Source organism: Salarias fasciatus, chromosome 18 (genome assembly GCF_902148845.1).
Source record: "Salarias fasciatus chromosome 18, fSalaFa1.1, whole genome shotgun sequence".
Taxonomy (NCBI): domain Eukaryota; kingdom Metazoa; phylum Chordata; class Actinopteri; order Blenniiformes; family Blenniidae; genus Salarias; species Salarias fasciatus.
The window spans coordinates 9,143,175-9,166,554 of record NC_043762.1 but is presented as its reverse complement, the minus strand read 5'-3'; the positions used below and the strand labels follow the sequence as shown (position 1 = coordinate 9,166,554).

Here is a 23,380-nt window from a genome sequence, read left to right as displayed (position 1 = left end):
GTTGTTTCACTAAGGTTCCCATCGTCTCCATTGTGTTTCCAATGTGAATAAATCTGATCTGCAGGTGAAAACGCAAAACTTTCATTGGTGTCTGTTTCAACAACAACCGTGCTCAGAGCGGCTGAAAACAGCTTGTGAAGGGGATAACATTGCTCAGGCTCTTTCTCCATGAAGACAGCAGAAACGCTGCTGCGCGCACACACACCACGATTACAGCATTACAAAAACAAAAAACAGCTCCCACTAGTGGCTCAACATGAAAACTTCTGTGCAAATAAGCATAGTTTTCAAAACGTCGCTGTGTAAATGTGAAGCATTTCTGAAAACTGCACAAAAATGCAAAAACATTTTGAATTGAAACGTTTTTGTAAATGGGATGTCAGTGTACGTGAGGTGAATAGACTATCACCACTTTCACTATAGATGCAGTTAGAAAATGTGTTATAACATCACTTGCATACATGTCAGAGCAGGGCACGTCCCAACAAACATATGACAACAAAAACTTGAATTTGACCAAACAGTAGTCCACAGTCTTCCATATTTGACCCCCCAACATCCTGATGTGAGTTTGAAACAGTCAAAGAAGACAGTTTTTTATTGGTTTTGATATTATGTTTCACTGACTTGTTATTGAGATTCTTTAAAAATCTCCCTTCTGAAGTTGTCCGTTGATTCACACGTTGCTGATCCGAACGCTGAGAGGCGTTTCCCTGACTCGACCTCGATCCTCCCCTCTCTGTTCCCTGTAGCTCTGCTCCAGTCGGATCTTCTCGGGATCGGACACCTCCGGCACGGGCCCGCTCCCATTGCTCTGGCACGTGTGCTGGGGACTGGGCGGTTTGAAGATGGGCGTGGTCTTGGTCTTGGCCACTTTGTCAAAAAAGGCAAAGTCCGCTACATACTTTCCTGACGGAGAGAGGGAGACGACGGGGGGAAACTCGTAGCCCCAGAGGATCTCGTCGGGCAGGTAGGAGGTGCGAACTTGGCAAGTGGCAGAGGTTGGCTCTATCGTGGCGCTCATGATCACCAGCAGCTCAAAGTCCGCCAGTTCTGGATCTGTCCAACCGCCACCTGCTGACAGTCAACAACAAAGCATGGAGAAGAATGCTGAATTTCTGACCACTGGTTATGCTGAGTGGTCGCTTCATGCCAAACTCACCCTTGGCTGCCCAGGCTCGTAAAGGACTGCTGTCGTCAATGATGTGGTAGTAGGTGAGGGGCAGTATGAGAAACGGGCTGTCGCTGGAAGCATCGACTTCAAAAGGAACATTTCTCTGATCCAGACGAACCGTCTCGCCTTCCTTGGTCAGCGATGTCTGGAGCAGCTTTCCAGTCACCTGAAGAAAACCATGTATGAACTGCTTTATCCAGTTTGCACATGGACGCAGAGCAGAGGTTTTACTACCTCTTTTCTTATTTTTCTTGATAGCAGCATGCAAAGTTACCTGACAACCGATCAGAAGACTCTTGCGCATGTTGGCCACCCTGATCATCAGGCAGGGTCGGCCCTCGTGCGTCGACACCACAGCGTGCTGGCTAAACTTCACCGTCTCACCTCTTTTCTTTGGCCTTGCAATCTGACGAGGAGAAGCTCAATCAGAACCCGTTTACATGATCACGTTTCAAGTGAAAGCACATCATTTATGTTTCTGAACAGTTTGTGCTTGCACAGCAAAGTTTGAAAGCGATGGAAGTCTCCACTGCATTGGCAGAAACACTGAAAACTATGTAGTTAACGCGCCATCACACGAGTTGGTGCTGTTGTTTGTTTTTGGAAGAAAACCAGACACACCTACACAGACAATACACTATAAACATTAACAATGGGAGTACGCAGAAATTCGTATGAACAGAGGATCAAGTCAGATTGTTATTGTAGTGACTCTCACTAAAACTGCCAAGTCCAGGAGAATATGGACTGCAAATCATGGATTAATTTGAAACTGCTTTAAAAAGAATACAAATCCCACATTTTTTCTGTTATATCGTATCACCTCTTCTCATACTAAATGACATCACATCTGAATAGCTTCATTTTGTGTGTGTGTGTGTGTGTGTGTGTGTGTGTGTGTGTAAGCTACCTTGGCCAAAAAGGTCCCGGTGATGAAGATTTCCATGATCATTGTGATGACCAGTTGCACTATGAGGAGGATTATCGCCGCAGGACATTCCTCAGTGATGCAGCGAAAGCCATAACCAATGGTGGTCTGGGACTCCAGGGAGAAGAGGAAGGCTCCCGTCAGGGACTGCATCTGCATCACGCAGGGAGTGTGGTTTGAAGGAGGATCAAACTCTGGAGCAACGAGGTTGAGAAGGAAAGATAAGCTCATTTCAGACACTTCCGAACATATTAGCATAGCAGGTACAGAAACAGAGTCATTTCTTTGTGTGATTGTGTCGAACAAATGAAGGGACAACAGTTTTATAGCAAATTTTGTCAGAATGAGAATAATTTACGCCAGAATTTACACTCTCATTGGGAATATAGATATGGGATTATAGATATCAACATAAGTTTCCTAATGACTTGTCAACGGGTCTTCTCTCACCACATTTACCACTCATGATTTTGCATTTTGTTGCACATCTAGTTTCAGTATGAGAAGCGTAAAACGTTGCACCGAAAGTATCTATCCTTCCTGTGAAATCTTGTGTGAAAGCAAGTGAATCATCCGAGCGGAAATGATCACGTGTTAAGGGTTTATTGTGCTGGGCACGCCCTCACCCAGCAGGTCTCCGTGCACCAGCGCCACCAGGTACCACAGCACCCCGAACAGGAACCAGGTCCCTGCAAAAGTGGCCGTGAACACGAAGAACTTGTAGCGCCACTGCATGTCCAGGAACGTCGTCCAGAGATCCCGCATGTACAGAGCGCCTCTCCCGCTGACGTGCTCGATGCGCACGTTGCTTCGCCCATCTTTGGACAGGACCCGTTTCCTCTTCCTCAGAGTCCCCCCAATGCTGGATATCCCGCCTCCAAGTAAAGGTTTGAGAACATCGGTCTGTGTCTGGGAGTGGCAAACCTTCTGAGGCGATGAGCTACGAGAGGAGGGCGGAGTGGCCGAGGTCATCTGGCAAACAGCAAGCAAAGGAAACCATCAGGTCCTCACTTTATCATCAACTGTTTGATAAATCAGTTCGAGGTTCCCCTCCAGCAACAAAGCACATTTATGGGCCTGATTTAGGAAATCAGGGTTGTGATTGGGTTTGAAATTTTGTCGGAGCTTGGACATTTCAGAAAACAAGGCTGAATTTGACAAAGGATGACGATACAAAAGTCTGTTGATGTACTAGACCGGACAGAGAGCAGCATACTCAATGCCTGTGAGGCACCGTCTGTTATCAATCATAGGAATTGGATTCAGTTGCTTTTTAGAGCCGCAGGATCCAAACGGAGCAAGTTAGAGTAATTCCATGAGACGGTGAGGACGGTGGAGTTGAGGATAAAGAACAACAAGGAAAAGTGGACCTCAGAATCAGCTTAGACATTCAGTCAGAAGCTCAAAATTATATGTGTAAGCCTATATGTGCATATTACCACTCGAATGCATAATTGGTGCATACAGAGAAGAATAATTCAACTCTTCATGTCATTACTCTGGGAGATATATGTTTTATTGTTTACCTTGTAGAATAAAAAGCAATGTAGCAGAGGGTTGACAGATCGGTGTTGCTGACAGGCAACTTTGGAATCTGGGAGTCACTATTTAATAAGTATTACGCCGCTTCATGCAGGTTTATTTGAGAAGTTCTGAAACTTTTCTCAGAAGAAGAATCATCCGAAACAACCACTATCACTATGACCTGATTGTACATCTGGATTTCCTGCTAAAGTGAAACCACGCTCACTGCGATGGAACTTCCCTTGAAATGCCATTTCGAGTCAACCGTTCTGAACACTAACGAAAGAAAATTACTTCAAGCACAACACAGAACTGACCGTCACTGTCAGTAATGGAGTGATTCTAACTGGGGACATCCCTGACATTAAAACTACATTTTATTCTGACGATACTACAAGTAACAATGAGTGTGTGTTACTCATCATTTGTCTTGCGATTCATGAATATTTACATATAGGTACAGTTGTGTTATGTGAACTGTTTTCTACCAGGTGTTTGTAAAGTGTTGATCAGGAATGACCTTTTAAAAAGTGTGTGTGTGTGTGTGTGTGTGTGTGTGTGTGTGTGTGTGTGTGTGTGTTCTTGTATTTCTATCCTTGTTGGGGCCAAATGTCCCCACAAGGATAGCAAAACGTGGAACGACGTGCCTTGTGGGGACCTTTTTCTGGTCCTAAGTAGGAGAAACAGTGTTTTCTTGACCTTGTTGTTGTTACTGAAAAAAGTAAAAGTGCAAAAACATTTCTTTAGGGTTAGGCTTTGTTGTGGTGTGGGTTAGGGTTAGGGTAAGGGTCAGGGTTAGGGGCTAGACATGAATGGGAGTCAATGGACGGTCCCCACAAGGATAGAAATACAAGACTGAGCGTGTGTGTGTGTGTGTGTGTGTGTCACTTGATGTTGTGAGTCATGCAGACTTCACAGCAGTAATGCAATGCTGTGAAAGGGGGAGTACCTGGAAATAGAGTAGTTTCAGCTAATTTTATCATTTTGACAGAACAAAGGAAACAAAAACAAAAAAAAAAACCCAGGAGTGGAATTTTCAGAAAGGGGAAACAGCAGAGCGCACCAGAACAGCAGCTGCCTTGTTATCAAAGAGTTTCAATAAGAACTGTGACGTCTGACCAAAAAAAACCCTGAAATAACCAAACTCTTTTGGCTGCATGTATGTCAAAAACACTGATGCTTTTAATTCTTTTACACATGTGAACGCTTGTCAGGACATTTGGATGCAGCCCCATCCCCGGATCCACACGGACAGGCTGTTTCTGTGTTTCTCACATAATTCGACACGCTCACTTACGTTGGGTAAATCACGCAGGCCAAAGGAAAGGACAGGATGGCCCACAAGAGAGGGGGAGATAAGGGAGAGGACAGAGAAAAGAAAGACGAGTTGAATTAGGACGGAGGTGCATTAACCCAACAAACATCCACACAGAGACTCGTTTGTGAGGACAGAGAGAGGACAGAGCTGAATGAGTCAATTAAGGTAAAAAATCTTTGTCTGAAACACAGACGTTTATCTCGATAGAGGTTTTTTTTTTTATATATCCATTTAAAGCGTGGTGTTGATCTGACCAGAGAGGCATTTAGTGGACAAAGAGTGAACTTCTGACTGGAAACTGGAGACGGCAGTAAGAGTCTGATAGCTGAGGGCCAATTTGGCTTCCTGTGCGCGCTGCTCGTTTTTCAGCCTGACACTCAGATCCTACTATCTTTTTCTCAGGTGTTTTTTTTTTTTTTTTTTTTACAGCTTTATACTCTGGATTCTCACAAGGTCTCTCTGTGTGACTTTCTCACACATCAATATACGTCACGTGTAAAACACTATGAGCAGTTCAGGCCATAGCCACGTGGACGCCAGTTTAAGGTGTTAATATTACATAAAATTCTGGAATTTGAAGCCTGTTTTTCAATATTTTACAATATTACAAAAATTAAAAGTATTCAATTTCAATCATGTAGCAGCCATCAGAGTTAAGATCTCAGATAGCTTAAAGCTAGGGTTGGCGATCTTGGAAAACTAGCATGTAGCACGAATGTAGCATCTCCCCAAGGCTCCGCCCAGCTCCCACCGCATTGGAGGAGCTCCGTTGGGAGCGGAGACGCAGAGACGTTCCGCGCGCGCGGTGCAGCACTTCCGCGTCCAGTGCGTTCCTGGCGTAACCTGTCCTCAACGCTTCGTTTCTTCGTTTCTCTTTATTTGCACTATGCCAAGTTATGGCGCACTCACCGGTAAGTAAAGCCCCAAACATTCTTCTCCGCAATTCTGCAACGACGCTCCCTTCTACGCGCGCACTGAACCAGGGTCAGTGCGCGCCATTGACATATACGCGCAGGGGGCAGGTCGAACGGCGAAGGGATTTGATTGGTTTAAAAAAAGGTGTCCCGTCAAGACGATTGGTTGCTGTTTTTCCCGTTTTACTCCTGCTGTAGATAGCGGATATTTTCCAAACTACTTTAAGAACACGCTATGAATTGCTTCCCATCGGGTCATAAAGATCATTTTAACCAGTATTTAAAAAAATGTATCTCATTCAAATCGCCAACCCTAGCTTTAATTGAAAAAAAAAAACTTTTTGAAGACCAGAAATTCAAGTTTTTCATTCATTTTGAACTTTGAAATTTTTCTTTTCATTCATATATCACAACGAATAATTAAATTCAATTCATTTTTTTTTATATGTAAACTAAATATGTCAAATGCCCATGTGTGTCAGGAAGGGTCAAACAAACATGAGGGTGTTTACTGTTGACAACGAAGTCAGTATTTTAATCGTTCAACAGTAAAAAGTTGCTGGAATCTCAAATGCTTCAGTAAACTGCTGTCAATTTTAAAAGAGTTAATGTTTTCTTTTCCTGCAGAGGCCTTTATTTCAGTTCATCCACTCACTTAAAGGTGCTGTAGGCAGGATTCTGCATCTCCGCCATCTTGCTTAGGGTTACCTAAGCAAGATGGCGATTTGACCCATCTAAGATGGCGATTTGAAACCCAGCACAGCCAGTCCGGTCCTGTTTTCTCTGACATCACGCCCTTACGCAAGTTAAGCCCCTCCCACAAGAATGTGCGACGAATGTCCCTCGACCAATCACGGTTAGAGCCTCAGGGGCTCTTCTGATTGGTCAAAGATACCTGGAGCTGTTGAGAGTCCTTTTCAGCTCAGAACAGAGACAGATGGAAACGCTGCGCCCTCGCGGCAGTGTAATTATGCTACACTCCTAAAGGATTATCAATGGATACTCTAACATTTAATCCAAAGAAAACACAGAAAAATTAGCATTGACTAGCAAAATCCTGCCTACAGCACCTTTAAGCCACTGAGCACTGAATTGAACTTGAACTTGCAAGTTGGAATGGGCAGACTCCTGAAACTTTCCATAAATGTTGCAGGACCGAGTTCAGGGTTTCAGACAAGAACGATCCCTCGGAAAGCATTTTGTGGGGGGGGAAAAAAAATACGCGCATATGTTATGGGATATATTTCAAATTGAAAGCGACGGATCTGTTACAGTTGGGCAAGGAAATTGCTGCATGTTTCATGATATTGAAATTTTGTCACTGTCCACTGAGGTTGCAGCTTTGAATGTGATCATAAAAATCAATAAATAATCACCATTTTGAGGAAATTTATTGCATTCAAACAAAATTATCAGTCTGTATTTCTGGTTTGTGGATCTAAAAAACATAATACAAGCTGTGAAAAGCAGAGAAGGAAAAAAAATGCATGTTGTCTACATAATTTTGGCCATTTGAGGGTCATTAAAATAGCTCTTCTGCGATGCTCCTCGTGGATTATATAACCAATCAGCTTTAATTAAATCACACTTTTGTGATTATGCAAGAGTGAGCCCCTCAAAAGCTCCATAATTACAATGACAGCATTGAAAAGGTCAGTGTCTGCAGTTCTGTATCAGCATCTCACCCAGTCACACACACACACACACACACACACACACACACACACACACACACACACACACACACACAAATGTCCCAGAGGGGAGAAAAACAACACAAATTCCACTGTAGTGGTGTATCAGATGACTAATAGAGCAAATGGGGGTAAATTGTAGTAAAAAGCCGGAAATATTTCTGACCCACCTCTCCAGTAGGATGTACTCCATCTCCATGGCAACCCCACAACTTTACAGTACCGCCCTGCAGCCTCAGTGAGCCGTAGTCCAAAAGGGGAATCAAAACTTTTCCTTTCAGCGCACAAAAGGAGCGCTGGATGTTTTCCTGACACCCCCTTCCTCCACCCTCTCTGTCCCTCTCTCTTTCTACTTTCCTCTCTTTCTCTCCCCTTCCTTCTCTCTCTCTCTCTCTCTCTCTCTCTCTCTCTACTCTGTGTACACAGGAATGCTTTGTTGAGAGCTGAGATAAAAGAAACAAAAGGCACCATTGACAAAAACGACTGTGCCCATCCGTGTGTGTGTGTATGTGTGTGTGTGTGTGTGTGTGCACGTGTGTATGTGTGTGAGAGATTGCAATTACATGTTTTTTTTATGTGATTGCGGCCGTCTGTGTGTGATTTCATGTATATGTATGTGTTATTTTAATGTATTTCTGTAACGTTTAACACTGTGCGGACGTCAGTGCGTTCATCTGGCCACAAAGCAAAGTCCGGCTCCAGGGTGGGATGAGGACAGATCAGCAACGAAATGATGAGAATAGAACGAAATCGATGTGGCGGAAAACTAAAGCCGTAAGAAAGAAGTAGAAATGAACGAAGGGGAAAACAAGAGTGTAAGAGAGGGAGGAAAAGAGGAGAAGATCGGTAACAAAAGGCCTCGTTAGTATCTGGAGTGAAGAGTAATCCGCCTCCACACTCCGCCTCACTCACCCCACACACCGTTTCCCTTCTCTCCACTCTCACTTTGTTTCACCTGCCTCTCTGTTTTCTTTCGTCTGTTGGGATAATTCTTCTGCTTCTGACTTTAATCACTTTGTACGATATCCGGCAGCAAATTTAAACCCCCCAATAAACTGCTGCTTTTCACAAACTCCACAGTTAAGCACTTGATTCTAGTAACGATGCAGATGTAGAGGAAACATTAAGACAACAGGCGAACAATCTTGGCATCGGTTCCTTTTCTCCCTGATTTAAGTAACTCAGCACCCAGATGGGATCGTCGATATAACTTCCATCAGTTGTTTTTCTTAATGTTGCCGAAATCAAATCCTTTTTACCTCTTTTTATATCTTCTTCTTTATTACCTTCTTTTTTCCTCCTTAACTTTTTGTGTTTTGATAATACTCTTTGGAAAATACATATGTACATATGTCAACAGGAAAAAAAAAACTCAAATTAAAGTTTTCGCTTTTCATCCTGACTCAGCCTTCATGTGTCGCTGCAGTGTGTGTGTGGAGGGTGTATCGTCTGCCACTCAGGATCGGGGTTTCAAAAGGACTACAACACTCAAACTTCCACCTTAAACTGCAAAAAGAAAAAATCTGTAAAACAAAAGTTGGTGTTTTTCGTAGCTGTTTTTGTGCATGTTAGAGTTGTTGGATGCCACTTGTTGCCAGGTGTTTGTATTCCACAGATCTGCAGGAGCCTGAAAATAATCAGCATCTCCACAATGAAACAGTGTGAGCTTCAAGGAGAGTTCAGGTTAATGAAAAAAACACATAAGTTTATGATAATGCTTCAACATTCATTCAAAAACACATGTTTCCATGATTTGTTACAATTAACATGATAGACTAACAAAGTTTGAAAAAGTATCCTATAGACCACAACAAATTTGTTTCTTTCTTTGCTATTCCTAATTTTTTAATTTGTCTCCTGAGTATTTAGTGTTGCATTTTCCCAAGAAATTAATTGCTTACCTTCCAGCGCAGACTGCAGCCTAATTGATTCGTGCAGAGAGGAATTGAGAGACCAGACCCTCAGCCCTGCCACCACATGTCTGCTTTGTTGCCATACGCATGCTCGAGGCCCGGCGCACAAATGGGACTGTAATTCTGCAGGAGTAACCTCAGCGGGCTGCGTCCCGCAACACTGATACACCACTGAGGAGAGTTATGGAGACAGTCATTGGCTCGCCAGCCTCCTGTGATCCGAAGCCCGCTCCGTCCGCCTGCAAATTCTTCCCCGAGTGGCACGGACTTGGCTTATAAAAGGCCTCTCCCTCACTTCCACTCGCCCTCACCCCTGAATTTCTCTTGTGCCCCGCTCACGTCTGTGTAATTGCTGCAGTAATTGATCGACGCTGCAGTCTCAGTTCGGAATCAAAACACAACAGGCTTCAAAAACAATACGAAGACAGCGTTCATTGGAACCGTGAACGTATCGGACTCAAAGTATTGATTTTTTTTTCACTGGTGTTGTTCTTCATGTTTTTGTTGTTGTTGTTGTTGTTGTTGTTTTTATTTACACATTTCATTTTCTTCTGTTTAATGTCCAAGACTAAATGCACAAATAAAATTCACACAAATAGACACGTGCACATGTTTGGGCCTCACATGCAAGAGATGCATGCACACACACCAGCAGGCCACAAACAAACCACCCCCTGCTGAACACACACACAGACACACACACACACACACACACACACACACACACAGAACCCACTCTTTTCGGGGAAATCACAGAGCCCCCTATTCATAACTTCTGTGGCCGGCGTTTGCTGTGTCCAAGAGCGTTCGTACTGAGCGTCCTGTGAGGCTCGGACGCTTAAGAAAGGGACGTCCGTGAGGCGAATACAACATATTCTTCTGCCCCAGGAGAGGGTGACAAAGCAGTAATTAATTGAAAGAGGGGGAGAGTCCACGAGGACCCCATGAGTTCACCTGGTACAGAGTTCAGGGAATCTTTTCTCTTCTTTTGGACGGTCTTCAAGTTGTCACAGCGCATTGTGATCGATGTTTCTTGCTACTTAGGATGAATCAAGACTTGACATCTGTCTCCATTCTGAAGTTGAGAGCAGCCAACGAATGGTATCCCTGCATGTGAAAGGGGCTGGTTGTGAGACTGTGCACGTGTGCGGGTGTTGGCACATCATACCAGCTTCAGTTCTGACCAGCGGGCTTTTTTCAACACGTCTTTTTGACATATTTCAACAGTGTCTTCCTGTCTTTGTCAGAAAAGTCACCAAGTGGTGGATGATCTTTATATCAGCTGGTGTAAAACAAAAAAGGTGTGTAAAAAAAAAAAGCCTACTTGCCTGAAAAGGAGAAAAATGAACACTTTGGAATGCACTGAGGGCATAAGGAACTTAACTGAACCTATCATACCGACCAATTAACAGGAAGAGGAAGAGAAGTTGGCACTTCACTTTTCATGTGTTCATTTATTCCTTTGGTTGTGCACCTAACCAGTGCAGCCGTGGTGCAGTTTGTAGAACGGCTTGACTCTACCCTTGCATTGCAGTTATTTCCATTGGTGGTAAAGTATGTGTGAATGTTTTAAAAAAAAAACAACGCCCCCACAGTGCGTGGTTAGAACGGTCAGAGACAACATTTCCCTTTTTTAACCCTGATGGACGGTAAACCCGTCCACGTGTAACCTGCCTTCACCAGAACTGTTATAGATTGTCTCAGTTAAACGTTATCTAATGGTCTGTGTCTCTAATTATAAAATGTGTGTGAACAACTTCTCAGGGGTTTTTGTGAGCATGTGGTCTGTGGGGAAGGAAAAAAACTGATGCTATGTCACACGTAACTGTTTTAAATGAAGAGCTCCTCCTTCAGACAGAACCAAACAGAAACTCTCGCAGCTTGTTTTAGCTTTTGCAGGAGTTTTACTTCTTGTGACACACAAATATAAAACACATAGGTTCATAACCTAGGCAGCAGAGGCAGAAATATCCCGACCTGAACGCTGTTAAATCAGCTAAACCCCCCCAAAAGTGAACATCCTGCTTTAATCATACTGCATCTGTGTGAGTTCCTTCATGCGGGGTACAACAACACATCTGAGACTTCATTTTATGAAGCTGATTCACTGTTAAAAAGTTGTAGTTTCACAATATTATCAGTCATATTCCATAAATGGAGATCCCTCCAGTCTGAAAGGACCTAATGCAAAAATATTCATCCCCCTTATCTCTGTCCCCCCCAATGCAACCAAGTACCGTAATAAGTCTCCTGATTAGTGAACTGAGTCCAGCGGTGTAATCTAATTGCCAGGAAATGCATCAAACATAGCAAGGAGAAAATTGTGCTGAAGTTTAAAACACAGTTAAATGGAAAAAAATAAAATAAAATTTGTAATCTCATGGATCCCATCGTCAAACACTGGAAAGAGTCTGGAACTGGAAACCGACCATCACGTTGTCCTCAACCTGAGCTGACAGGTATTGGTTGGAGAAGGAGCCGAGAGGCTCATGTAAACTGAGGAGGAGCTACAGAGATCCACAGCTCAGGCGGGAAACACAGCCTGAAACACAACCAGAAGAAGTCAGGTTTGCAGTTTTCCAAAAACTCAAAAGATGCTCTGCTCAAAGGAGGTGAAGACTGAAGTTTTTAGACTGATTTCTAAACACTATGGAAGGAAACTAGCTCTGCATCTCACCCTGAACATACACACTGTGAAACACGGTGGAGGCAGCATCATGCTGTGCGGATGCTCAGAGTTGATGGGAACATGGACTGAACCAAACACAGGGAAATCATGGAGGAAGACCTGCTAGAGTCTAAAACAGGTTCATTGTCACATCTTTTTCCATGCTGAGCTGTTCCATATATAAAACGAATGACACACTGTGTGCGGTGAGCATGTAGGCTTCTGTGACTGCTGTTATGAGATTATTGTTAGTTTGGAAGAAATGTGCAAGCTGAAGGAATCATTTCATCATGAGAGGTTGTTTCAACCTGTGACTCTGGTGTGATTTCCCCCCTCCTTTTTTGGTGATGTGGAAACATCACCGTGTCTGACTGTGTCAGGTGATGAGCTGCTGTAGATGATTCGTCAGCATGTGGTCGGCCTTGCGTTGACACGGTGTCTGATGTGTGACTGTTCACCACTTGGTTACGTGCAAAAGCAGAACAGGAAACAGGTGTGTGAGTGTGTGTGATTCTAGTTTCCCATCAAGCAAGACGGAAGATTAGAATTTGACTGATGTTAAATTGAAGGTTTGTGTGATAAACACTGTTTATATAGGGGTTCATGCGTCCACCCAGTATCCAGGAGTTTCCAATGGGTGGAAGTAGATGTTGTTTGTGTGTGCGTGTGCGTGTCGGGGTCAGTCAGTCCTTTTGGCCCATGTCTGTGATGGTGTTGGTGGACTTGCCTCCATTTCATTCACTCCTAGAGAAACCCCCTTTTCTCTCTCGCTCTTTTGCTCCAGCCTTTTGTGTCCCGCTCGCTATTTTCTGTCTCCTGCATATTTATTTGCTTCTTTGCTCGAGGCTTCACTTCCTTCCTGTGCTGGTTTCTGTGTCCCTTTCGGGGTGAAAACACTGACAAAAGGTCGAAGGGAGTTGAGACACCTGCTGCGACTTTCCATCAAATGCAGATGAGGTTGTTTCACCGTTCGAGGACTTATCATTGTTTCTTTGTTGATTCGCCATTTTGCACTGTTTACCAAAGAAGAATGTCAAGCAGTTATTAAATCAGAATTTCTTTCATTCTCTAACTGCACAGAAAATACATGAAGGGTTTCACATGTTTCAGTCTGCAATACAACCACAGAGAAATGTTTTTTATTTGGGTGTATTTTTTGGGGAATTTTCTGCAAACTGTGACTGAAGAAGTCAATTCTGCCATCATTGCAAGTTCAGATTTCTCCAGCAGGTGGCAACAAACAGCAGTGTTTGGGTTTTTTGTGTGCGTGTATGCGTGTGTATGTTCTTGTTCTTCTATGCTTGTGGGGACATTCAACACTATTGTGTACTGGACTTTGGATTCTCATCAGTGAGCTCAATTTTTATTATTAATATTATTATTATTATTTTTTTTTTTAATTACAATACATGTTTGTCAATCAGGCTATGGTTAGATTCACTCTATGATCAGTTTATAGTGAAAGGTACATATGCAGGAAATTGCTGTGTATTGTATTGTATATATATATATATATATATAATATATATATATATATATATAATATATATATATATATATCATCTGGAAAACTTTTTTTGTTGAGAGTGCATGCATGTTTAGGTTTATTGTTTTTTTGCGTTTTTTGTTTACATTATGTTAGTGGACCACACAAATGATGCTTACAAGTATAAGTGATAGTTTTTATCTGAATCTCACCAGGAAACTTCGGCACAGTCGCTCTTTTACTTATTTCCTTTCATCCTGTCTTACATTTAATTTTCTTTTTTATGTATTTCGTGTGTTTGATTCTGTGTGGGGCAATGCTTCAAGTAATTGACCTCTGGCTTTAATAAAATATTTCTGTCATACTCTATTCCATCCTGAAAGTAAATCAACAGACTTCACGATTTGTTTAACTTGAAATATACTTTATATCACAGCATGGAGTTGAAATGTTCCAAAAACATTTCAGTGATTCCCAGGAGTGAGAGATATTTGTGTTCCAGATTAGAGGGGGAAATACATCATTTACTTACATGCAAGCACGCTTGTTGCTGCCACGCCTCATATCCTGCAGCATGATCCTGTTTCCAGCTGCAGTGGTGAGGATTTTATTGCAAAGCACTCAGGGACGAAATGCCCCGGGCAATCCCAGCATGGAAGCTGGTGAAAAGTGAGTTAAAATCTTCATAAGAGAACAGCGCCCCCTTCAGGCAAAAATGATTATATTTTGTATTTGGCTCGTATTTGGCTCTTCACGTCTCTTCACCTAACCTAACCCACAAGGACACTTTACTTTTCAGTTTCAACAAATCAACCTTTTTATTCATTGATTGATTTCAATTTTGAATGCTCCTTTGCTTTCTTCTTTCCAGCTTTATCAAACTGGAAAAGGCTCCAAATCTTACATGAATTAGGGGATATCCATGAAGCAGGGTTACTAAACACTAACTGCTTTGTGGAAATTACCACTTTCCTTTTCATGTGATGGTAAATTGAAGCTCTCAAGACTCCCCGTGAAAACCGTAAATGTTAAAACCACAGAGCAACACAGCTCAGCGTGGAGTCCTCCGGTGAAAAGATGAGATTGTATTTATTGTTGTGTGACTTTCTTCAGCCTGCAGAATGTCTAAACTTGTGAAGATGCCGCACACACACAATTCTTCCAGAAGAAACAGGACAACTAACTCACCAGACCTGCAGAACACACAAATGCTCACACGCACACACACACTCACACACGCGCGCGCGCAAAATCAGATCCTCTTTGTTCCATTGTTAAGCAGGTTATGCCAAAAAGGTTTGGCATACGTGAGCACACCTGAGACACAATGAGACACAGATAGAAAGTGTGGAAAAACCTCTGGTAACGCTGAAATGTAACAACATAAAGGCAGTGTTTCACAGAAATACAAATGTTTTCTCAGAGGGAAGCACAATAAACTGGATATTGAAGGAAGTAAAACAAAAAACCAGAGCTAAAAGTAAACATTCTCACTCAAAGTGATCATTGAAAATCAAGATATTCATAAAGGAAACAAGCTCCTGAGGTAATGTTCAGATTAAACCGAGCCATGACACAAACTTTAGATCTTCTGTGCTTTAGCTATGCAAACATATAGAGCTCTGGTGACTCTCATATAGACTGGGAGGGGAGCACATAGTGACAAGAGCGACAACCGTGTGAATACAAATCAGATGCTGTTACATAACAGCCAGTAACCAGAACACTGGCCGCTCTGTGGTCGCAGCAGGTAGACACACAGAGCTGCATTTCACCACAGACACAACATCCATGCACGTATGGTAAATCTCTCTGCAGCAAGAATCCTGCAACTATTCTGATGAACACTGCTTCCATTTTCATAGAGTAGACTAGACTCACATTTTCACTAATATAGCAGTCATGAAGGTTAGTCATGATAACCAGATTTCAGTATATATAACTGGTTTCGCTATATTTTTCCCAGATTTCACATCACTTTTGTAAGAAGCTAATTTCGACCCACCATAAACATTTTTTCAATGCTCATAATTGTTTCACTACTTTTGGAAAAAAAAACGTCTGGATGTGAAACCTCGGTGGAAACCATGCAGTTGTAGAAATTCAGTCCAGTTCTGGTTTAATTTTAGCGACTCAAGTTTCACCACATGGTGCTGCTGGTGCTGTGCTGCAGGCAGATTGCATCAGCACCAGCAGCACCACGTTGTGAAGATTGGTGGCTGAGCTGCCTTCAAGGCACGTTGGAAAATAGGACTTCCAGTCAGTGATCGTTTGAGAAAAATCACCACGATATTGGATCGATAAGATTTGCTCTTACAGTTTGGATTTTAGCTTTATAGTTGTGCACTGAAGCAAATATACCTAATGTGGCGGAAAATGTTGTCAGATTTGACATATTATGGTAGTTTTTTTTTTGTTTTGTTTTTTATATATACCATTCAGGATTTGAAATTATAACCATACGACATATAAAATAAGAAATACATAAATGTACACATCTTGTCTTCATGTCATCCACACTAGGTAATTTGTGTGATATCTGATGTAATTTTTTTTTACTCAGCAAAAGTTATATGTAATCTAATTTTGGGCATGCAAGTGTTCTTGTAAACATGAAATGAATGTAAATAAATAATTAAACTTAATGTATGAATTGAATGGGTGACATAGTGGAGATGAAAAACAGTTTCCTTATCCTTTCCATTGTTTCCTTTTTTTTTTTGGCTTGTTTTCAATTATTATTATTATTATTATTTTTAATCAAAGAGACAGATATAAATCATTAAGTTGAAGGAGACGACTTTTAAACATTTAAACGACTAATCTTTAAAACTTTAAAAATCACACGATGTGTGCCGGTTTCCTCGTGGGGCGCCGGATGCTCGTGAACGCAGCGTTCGTTTGCCGCGACAACCGGCTCATCAAAACGCTCATCCCGAACGACACCCTCGCCCTGACCAATCAGAGCCTCCGTTGGACTGTGACGTCAGGGGGTGGCTGCCGTGCCGCAGCCGAGTGAAGTGAGGGACGTGCGTGCGGGAGGAGGGGGGCGGGTAAAAAGGGTAGCCTCCATCCGGAAACCCGGACAACGCAGATAGACTCATTAAAACACACAGAAATTCCAGTTGGATCCGATCACAACGCGCTCTCCATGTCCGACTCCGTCTCTAGGTGAGTTTACTGTCTTTGTTTTTTTTAATTATATCTGTCAAGCTAAAGAATAAAACGGATGAATGAAAATACTTGAAAATTACACGTTTTCCATCCGGCACCTGCAGTAGGACAGTGCGGCGATTTAATTTAACGGTGATAATAACAGAAACCAGGGGAGTGTGTGTGTCGGTCTCTCGCCTGGAGACATGTCTCGATTAATCTCATTCTTCACTCGGGAAAGCGTGTGTGGGTGTGTGTGTGTGTGTGTGTGTGTGTGTAGTACCCGGTGATGGCACGACAAAACCCGTATATGACGTTAAAGCGCCCCCCTTGACCCGCTCCAGGTGGCCGCCAGCGGGGGGGGGGGGGGGGGGGGAATGATTCATCTCGAGTTGACTCGGATATTCACAGAGACTGGGGCGTGGGGGGAGATGAGGTGAGATGAGATGAGGTGAGGGAGGATGGGACTCTTTCATGTGCAAACCCCCCCCCCCTGCCACGTGTGGTCCAAGCGACATGAGTGGGAATCACCCGCAGTGCGTGTGGTCCCCGGTTCCATCAGCACGCTTTTAAGCATGGCGGATCACTGACAAATGGCACGTAGTCAGGAAAAAAGGCTGAAGAAACTATTATAGTAGGTAGTGATGGATTATAACGCCATAATTACCCACTGAATAATAGATCAGTGCAGACACAAATATCAATTTGAAATATCGTGATAAACTGCCTTTATATTCCAATATGAACAATCCAAGTGATATCAAGCCGTGCAGGATGTTCTCAGCATGTTAGAGTAGGCCTTCTCAGATGCTCTAGATTCCCCTCACAGTTCAGAAAGACACATCTTAGGCTGATTGATAACTCCAGAATTGTGAATGATCGAGCCTGTTCCATGGTGCCACTAAATTGTGTTTCAGGTTGGAATCAGATTACACTGTATTCATCCTGCTCATACAATATCAGACAGGCGGAGACACTGTGGGCTGTGAAAAGAGAAACATGAGATTAGAGCTACAACCTCCTGTGGCAGTTTAAAAACATGATGGATGTGTTTCTATTAAATGATGTTTGTGTTTCCTTTCTATCTAATATCTGAGGCCCCAGTTTGATTCCTGGCTGTAACAGAAGTGGCATCTGGAGAGAAGTGTTGCCAGGTCTGAGGTTCAGCTTGTGCTGACTTGTACTTTTAACGGGTGGCCAACAGAATATTAATCTTTTATACATAATAGATACCGCAGGTGTGTTGTTTCATCTTTTGTGAGTGATTAACAAGTATTTATCACTTCAATACTCAGTGCTTTGAAATGCTTCTGATAGGAGAATGATGTAGTTGATGTTTTAGGAAAGTTGAGCTTAGTTCTCCCTCAGTGCTAAGGTGTTCAGATCTGACTGGTTTGTATTATTTCTACTAAATATAAAGGTTACAGGTTGGACATGCAGTGATACATTTTGGGGGAAAAAAAAGGCTTTAAGTGAAATGAAATCGGACCCAAAATTGTGCGTATGTCTTTTAAGAAAAACTTGAGCGAACTCAATGTCAAGGTTGTGGTTTAGTTTCACGTTTATTCACCTGACTCAGTGTTTGCACAACAACACTGCTGTGACTCCAGACACAGAACAGGATGTGATGTGTTTGTGTAAATGTGACTCAAGTCGGGAAAAACTTTGTGAACGGAATGTTCCTGATGTTAAATTCAACCCTGATTATTCAGAGATGCCTTTTTCATTTCCTGGACTGAATGCTGCACGTCAGCCACGTGTCTCCTCTCCACGCCTTCAGGATGAGCTGAAACAGAGCATAATACAAGTTGCTGATGTGCATGCACGTGACTGACCTTCTCGCCTCCCTCTCTTTCCCCGTGACAGCTTCGAGGAGTGCCGTGAGGCGGCTGATTGGCTGCGGTCCCACACGCCGGTTGCGGCCGACAGTGGAATCGTATGCGGTTCTGGTCTGGGGGGGCTGGCGAAGATGACTCAGGACCCTCAGGTCTTAAGTACGCTGACATTCCCAACTTTCCACGGAGTACAGGTATGAACGTTCAGCCTGCAGAGGTCCGAGAAAACACACCTGTTCCTCTGCGTGTTTTGTGGAAGTTAACTCGATGCTCTGCACGTCTAACGTGTGTGGTGTGTGTGTGTGGTGTGTGTCTGTATGTTGCAGTGCATGGGCATGCTGGCCAGCTGGTGTTTGGGACACTAAAGGGAAGCCGTGTGTTTGCATGCAGGGAAGATTCCACCTGTACGAAGGCTACCCATCCAGAAGGTGAGCAGACAGCACCGGAACACACACCGACTCAAAATATGACTCGCTCTACTGCAGAATCCATCGTAGAATATACAAAATGTAAGAAATCAATATGAAGGTCCACATCTCTCAGCAAACTAAGCATTCATGATCAGCATCTGTGATATTTTGAACTGTAATCCCGGATATATTTAGGTGGCCCTGCCTTCACTTTAGTCAATCTGCCTGTTGATCAGCTTCAGTTCCTCAATTGATAAACCACTTCTGAAAAAAGCTGGATTGTTGAGCTACACCCAGTTTACCTCATACTATCAAGAGAGGAACCTCGTCCCTGAAAGTCTGCAACTGAACGCCAAACAATGGCAGAAGTTTATCAAACTACATGGATCAGTTCCATTCATAAGATCAGTTATCTCAGGTGAAAGCTGTTTCTCTTCCCCCTCAGAAGCAGAAAATCAAAATCATTTTTCGTCAGAGATTGATTTTGAAGCAATTCTTTTAGGAAGGAGTTCATATAAGAATATTTCACATCTCTAAATGTCTCATACAGTTTTTCCGTGGAACACTTCACACTTATTTCATCCATCAGCAGTTTGGACATCAGGTATAACCCAGTTACTATGACGACATGTTACAGTGTTACAACGTGCGCTTGTGGGTTCCAGATCACGCTGCCCATGCGCGTCTTCAAGCTGCTGGGCGTAGAAACGGTGTTCCTGACAAACGCGGCCGGGGGGCCTCAACCAGGACTACAAGTGGGAGACGTGATGGTCATTAAGGACCACATCAACATGCCGGGCTTCGCTGGAAACAACCCGCTGGCCGGACCCAACGACGAGAGGTGGGTGTCGGCGAGAGGAGGGGCTAAAGACAGAGAGCGCTGCACAAGTTTCTATCAACTGACTTTTGAATTTCCAGTGACTCACAGTGTGTTTCAACACCAGGTTTGTGCCGCTGTGTAATTTTCCTGAGCTGCAAAAGGATGCAAAATGTTGGAAAATGGGTTTCTTGCATTTGTGTTATTTCCTTTTTAATCATAATCCTGCATCTTTGTACGTACATTCGTCAAAGCCAGTTTTCCATCCATCACTGTTCTATATTCACTTCTAAACTCAAGTTTAAAAAAAAAAAGACGTTTTACTTGCATCAGTTTCAAATGAAATTACATAATCCTGTGGACTTTTTGAAGTGAACGATTGTTGTGTTGCCACAGTGCGCTGACCCAGGCGGTCCAGACCTCTGCACCGCCGCACTCCGTTCTGTAATCTCTCTACATTTTTCTGCCTCCTCCTCCTCCTCTTGCCTCAGAGCGACAATAAGCGTTGGAAGTCAGGTTCAACAGAAACCCCCTTTGTTTGAGATGGCCGCAAGCTAGAGGAGTCACATGACACTTGGTTGCTGATATTTGATCCGAAACCTTTTGAGTGCAAAACTGCAAAAACGCAAAAATCATCATCCCAAAAATTCGTCCCTGGAGTTTTCATTGAATCTCAGCTGTGAATTCCAACTTTCGACTAAAAACCCGATCGACACTTAATGTCCGTCTGTCTTCCAGGTTCGGCGTCCGCTTCCCCTGCATGTCTGACGCGTACGACCGCGAGCTCCGGCAGCTGGCGCTGGACGTGGCCGCAGAGCTGGGCTACTGTGAATTCATGCAGGAGGGGGTGTACTGCGTCCTCGGGGGGCCTTCGTTCGAAACCATCGCCGAGTGCCGCATGCTGCACAGCTTAGGAGCCGACGCCGTCGGTGAGTTTTCAAACACTGAGCCAGCGAACAGGACACACGCAGGGAAAGCCGCAATTTACACCCCAGCCAGCAGGTGAAGACACTCACACACTCAGGCACAGGTGAAAGACATCAGGGGGGCAGCAAACTGAGGTCAAGGGGCCTGAAGCCAGAGACACAGTCAGAATCTCCAAATAACACGAGAAACTAAACGTGAATGAGAGTCCGCTGTTTTTAAGTTCTTCAAACAATCTTCAAAATGCATGTAAACTGTATTTTTACCATCAAATTATATTGAGTCCTTCATTCTCTGAATACACCACCGACCTTTAATTCTATTAAATCCTGTTAAGACACTGACTGAATGAAAAGTAAAGTAAAATAAAGGTGAAGAAAAACAAAGCAGTTTCGTTGAGAATAAAGAAAATTGTGGCCAATACGTTCATGAGTTCACAAGAAATGTATTTGCATAACTTCTGGAAAATTCCAGTTTTTCTGCATTAACCAGTTCACATTTCTCACAAGCTGACATCCTGCGATGTGTTGCGTTTGCCGCAGGGATGAGCACGGCGCACGAGGTGATCGTGGCGCGCCACGCCGGCATGCGCTGCTTCGCCCTGTCGCTGATCAGCAACCGGGCGGTGATGGACTACGACAGCCAGGAGAAGGCCAACCACGAGGAGGTGCTGGAGACGGGGCGGCAGAGGGCGGAGCAGCTGGAGAAGCTGGTGTCCACCATGGTGGCTCGGCTGGAGCGGAACAACAACTCCTTCTGAGGGACTCCCGCTGCTTCACCCACGCGAGAAAGGCTATTAGCTTCTCTCTCCTCTTTTTTTTAAACTGTTACTTTAAATCTAGTCTTATGATCCTTGAAGCTGGACGGCCTTGTTTTTATACACTCCTCGATCAGCTTTGTTTACATTTCTTGCGGTGTTCAGATGAATGATATTCTTCCTGCTGTAGTACGTTGTTACGTTTCCAGCTGTCTAATGTTTCAGCGAAGCAGCACTGTGTTGAAATCCCTTTATTTATTAACCCAGCTCTCTCACATCCCCAGTAACAAGTCACAACCTCACAGCACGTGTAAAGAAAAGGGCATTCATCACCAGTAATGACTATTTTGACGAAGAGGTTGTAAAAAAAGTGAAATATTTATACCGAATATATTTAAGTAGTGTTTTTATTTGTTTAATGATAGGTGTTTATAAGGGTCGCGGGGGAATGAAAGGGACGCTTGTTACCAAAGTATGTAGAGTTGGAGAAAATGTGCTCGCCATGTTTTATCATCGTGACAGCTCACGGACCGGGCGGTCGTCGGCCTGTACTTTCAGAGGTACTGTACTAAAAAAAAAAAAAACAACCTTCACATTAAACTGCGCCACTTGAAAGTGAAGTGTTTGTGTGCTGGATTTTAAAGTGCTCGTGTGTCTCTTAGCTACGGTTTACAGTTCAGGCCTCTCTGGACCGTTTTCTACTGGAGCTGCTATAGGTTTAGACTTGAGACTGCCGGGAGACGTACACGACGTGAAGAAGTTTGGAACAACGCATCCAGCAGATAAAAGGATTTATCTTTAAAAAAAAACAATAAAAACAACAGTGTGTGTGTCGAATATAGTATGGAAGAACGATGCCACACACACACACACACACACACACACACACACACACACACACACACACTGCCATTTCATTCTGTTCTTTGACTCACATTCCTTCATTTAGACTCAGCTGAACTCCTGCCGCCACTTTCAAACTTACGGCACGTCTGAACTTGAAAACCTGTTCAATGGCCTGGAAGGCTATCAAAGACGATGATAAGTCCCTCTGCGTGAGAACGCACGTCTACAGATGTGGTGTGTTGTTTAGAGCGTTCATGAACCACCCCTCATGTGAGTTCACCATCGGGAAAAATTCCAGTCTTGTCTCTGTGAGAAAAACCGCGGTGAATCGGGACGGTTGATATTTCCACCGTATCAGCCATGTTTCTCCTCTAATCTCGCTATCAGCGTTCTCTCATGGGTACTTCCCTCAACTCTGGCCTCTTCTCATTCTCCAACCAACACACGTGCACCGCCATGTCCTCTTCCCCCTCCCACACTAAGAAGAAGAAGAAAAAAACTCATTTCCATGACGTCCAGCTGCCACCGTCTGAAGCCTTACAAGGTCGTGAGAGGTTTATTAGCGGCGGGTTTGAAAGAGGAGGTCCAGGTGTCGGCAGAGGCTGCAGGCGACGCACAAGAGCCTGATTAGCGCTTCATACAAATACTGTAAATCCTGCAGCAGGGTCGCTGGACGCTGTGGAGGCTGTTCTGGATACGAAAGCTGCACAATGTAATAAAACACAGGATCATTTACTTTAAATACTGGTTCAACAAAACAAAAAGAAAGAATGTAATCTAATGTTTTCTGGCATAAAGTGAGGAAAATGATTTAATGGAAGAAATAAAACCCAATTTAAGTTTGTAAGATGTGGAATTTTAATTTTCAACGTCTACTGATAGTTGACAGCCTGAGAAAGTTTAAGGAAGCTGCTTGCTTGTGATCAATCGGATAAATTATGAAGATTATCACATGAACAGTGAAGAGCAACGGCGGACAGAAGAGGAAAGCCAGTGAGAGATTCTTGTGGAATTGATAA

At 43.4% G+C, this 23,380-nt stretch overlaps 1 protein-coding gene and 1 pseudogene across 1 annotated transcript; one reads left to right on the top strand and one right to left on the bottom strand.

The window, feature by feature from the left end:
• Window positions 1-676: 676 nt before the first annotated feature.
• LOC115404887 (ATP-sensitive inward rectifier potassium channel 10-like) lies at window positions 677-20,440 on the bottom strand. Its single transcript, XM_030114243.1, has 6 exons — window positions 20,435-20,440; window positions 2,729-3,074; window positions 2,085-2,296; window positions 1,449-1,580; window positions 1,163-1,340; window positions 677-1,074 (listed from the first exon to the last, which is right to left on the bottom strand). Exons 2-6 carry the CDS (start codon window positions 3,072-3,074, stop codon window positions 677-679), a joined length of 1,266 nt encoding a protein of 421 aa, XP_029970103.1. The 5' UTR covers window positions 20,435-20,440.
• LOC115404898 (purine nucleoside phosphorylase-like) lies at window positions 16,671-22,110 on the top strand (annotated as a pseudogene).
• The last annotated feature ends 1,270 nt before the right edge of the window (window positions 22,111-23,380 follow it).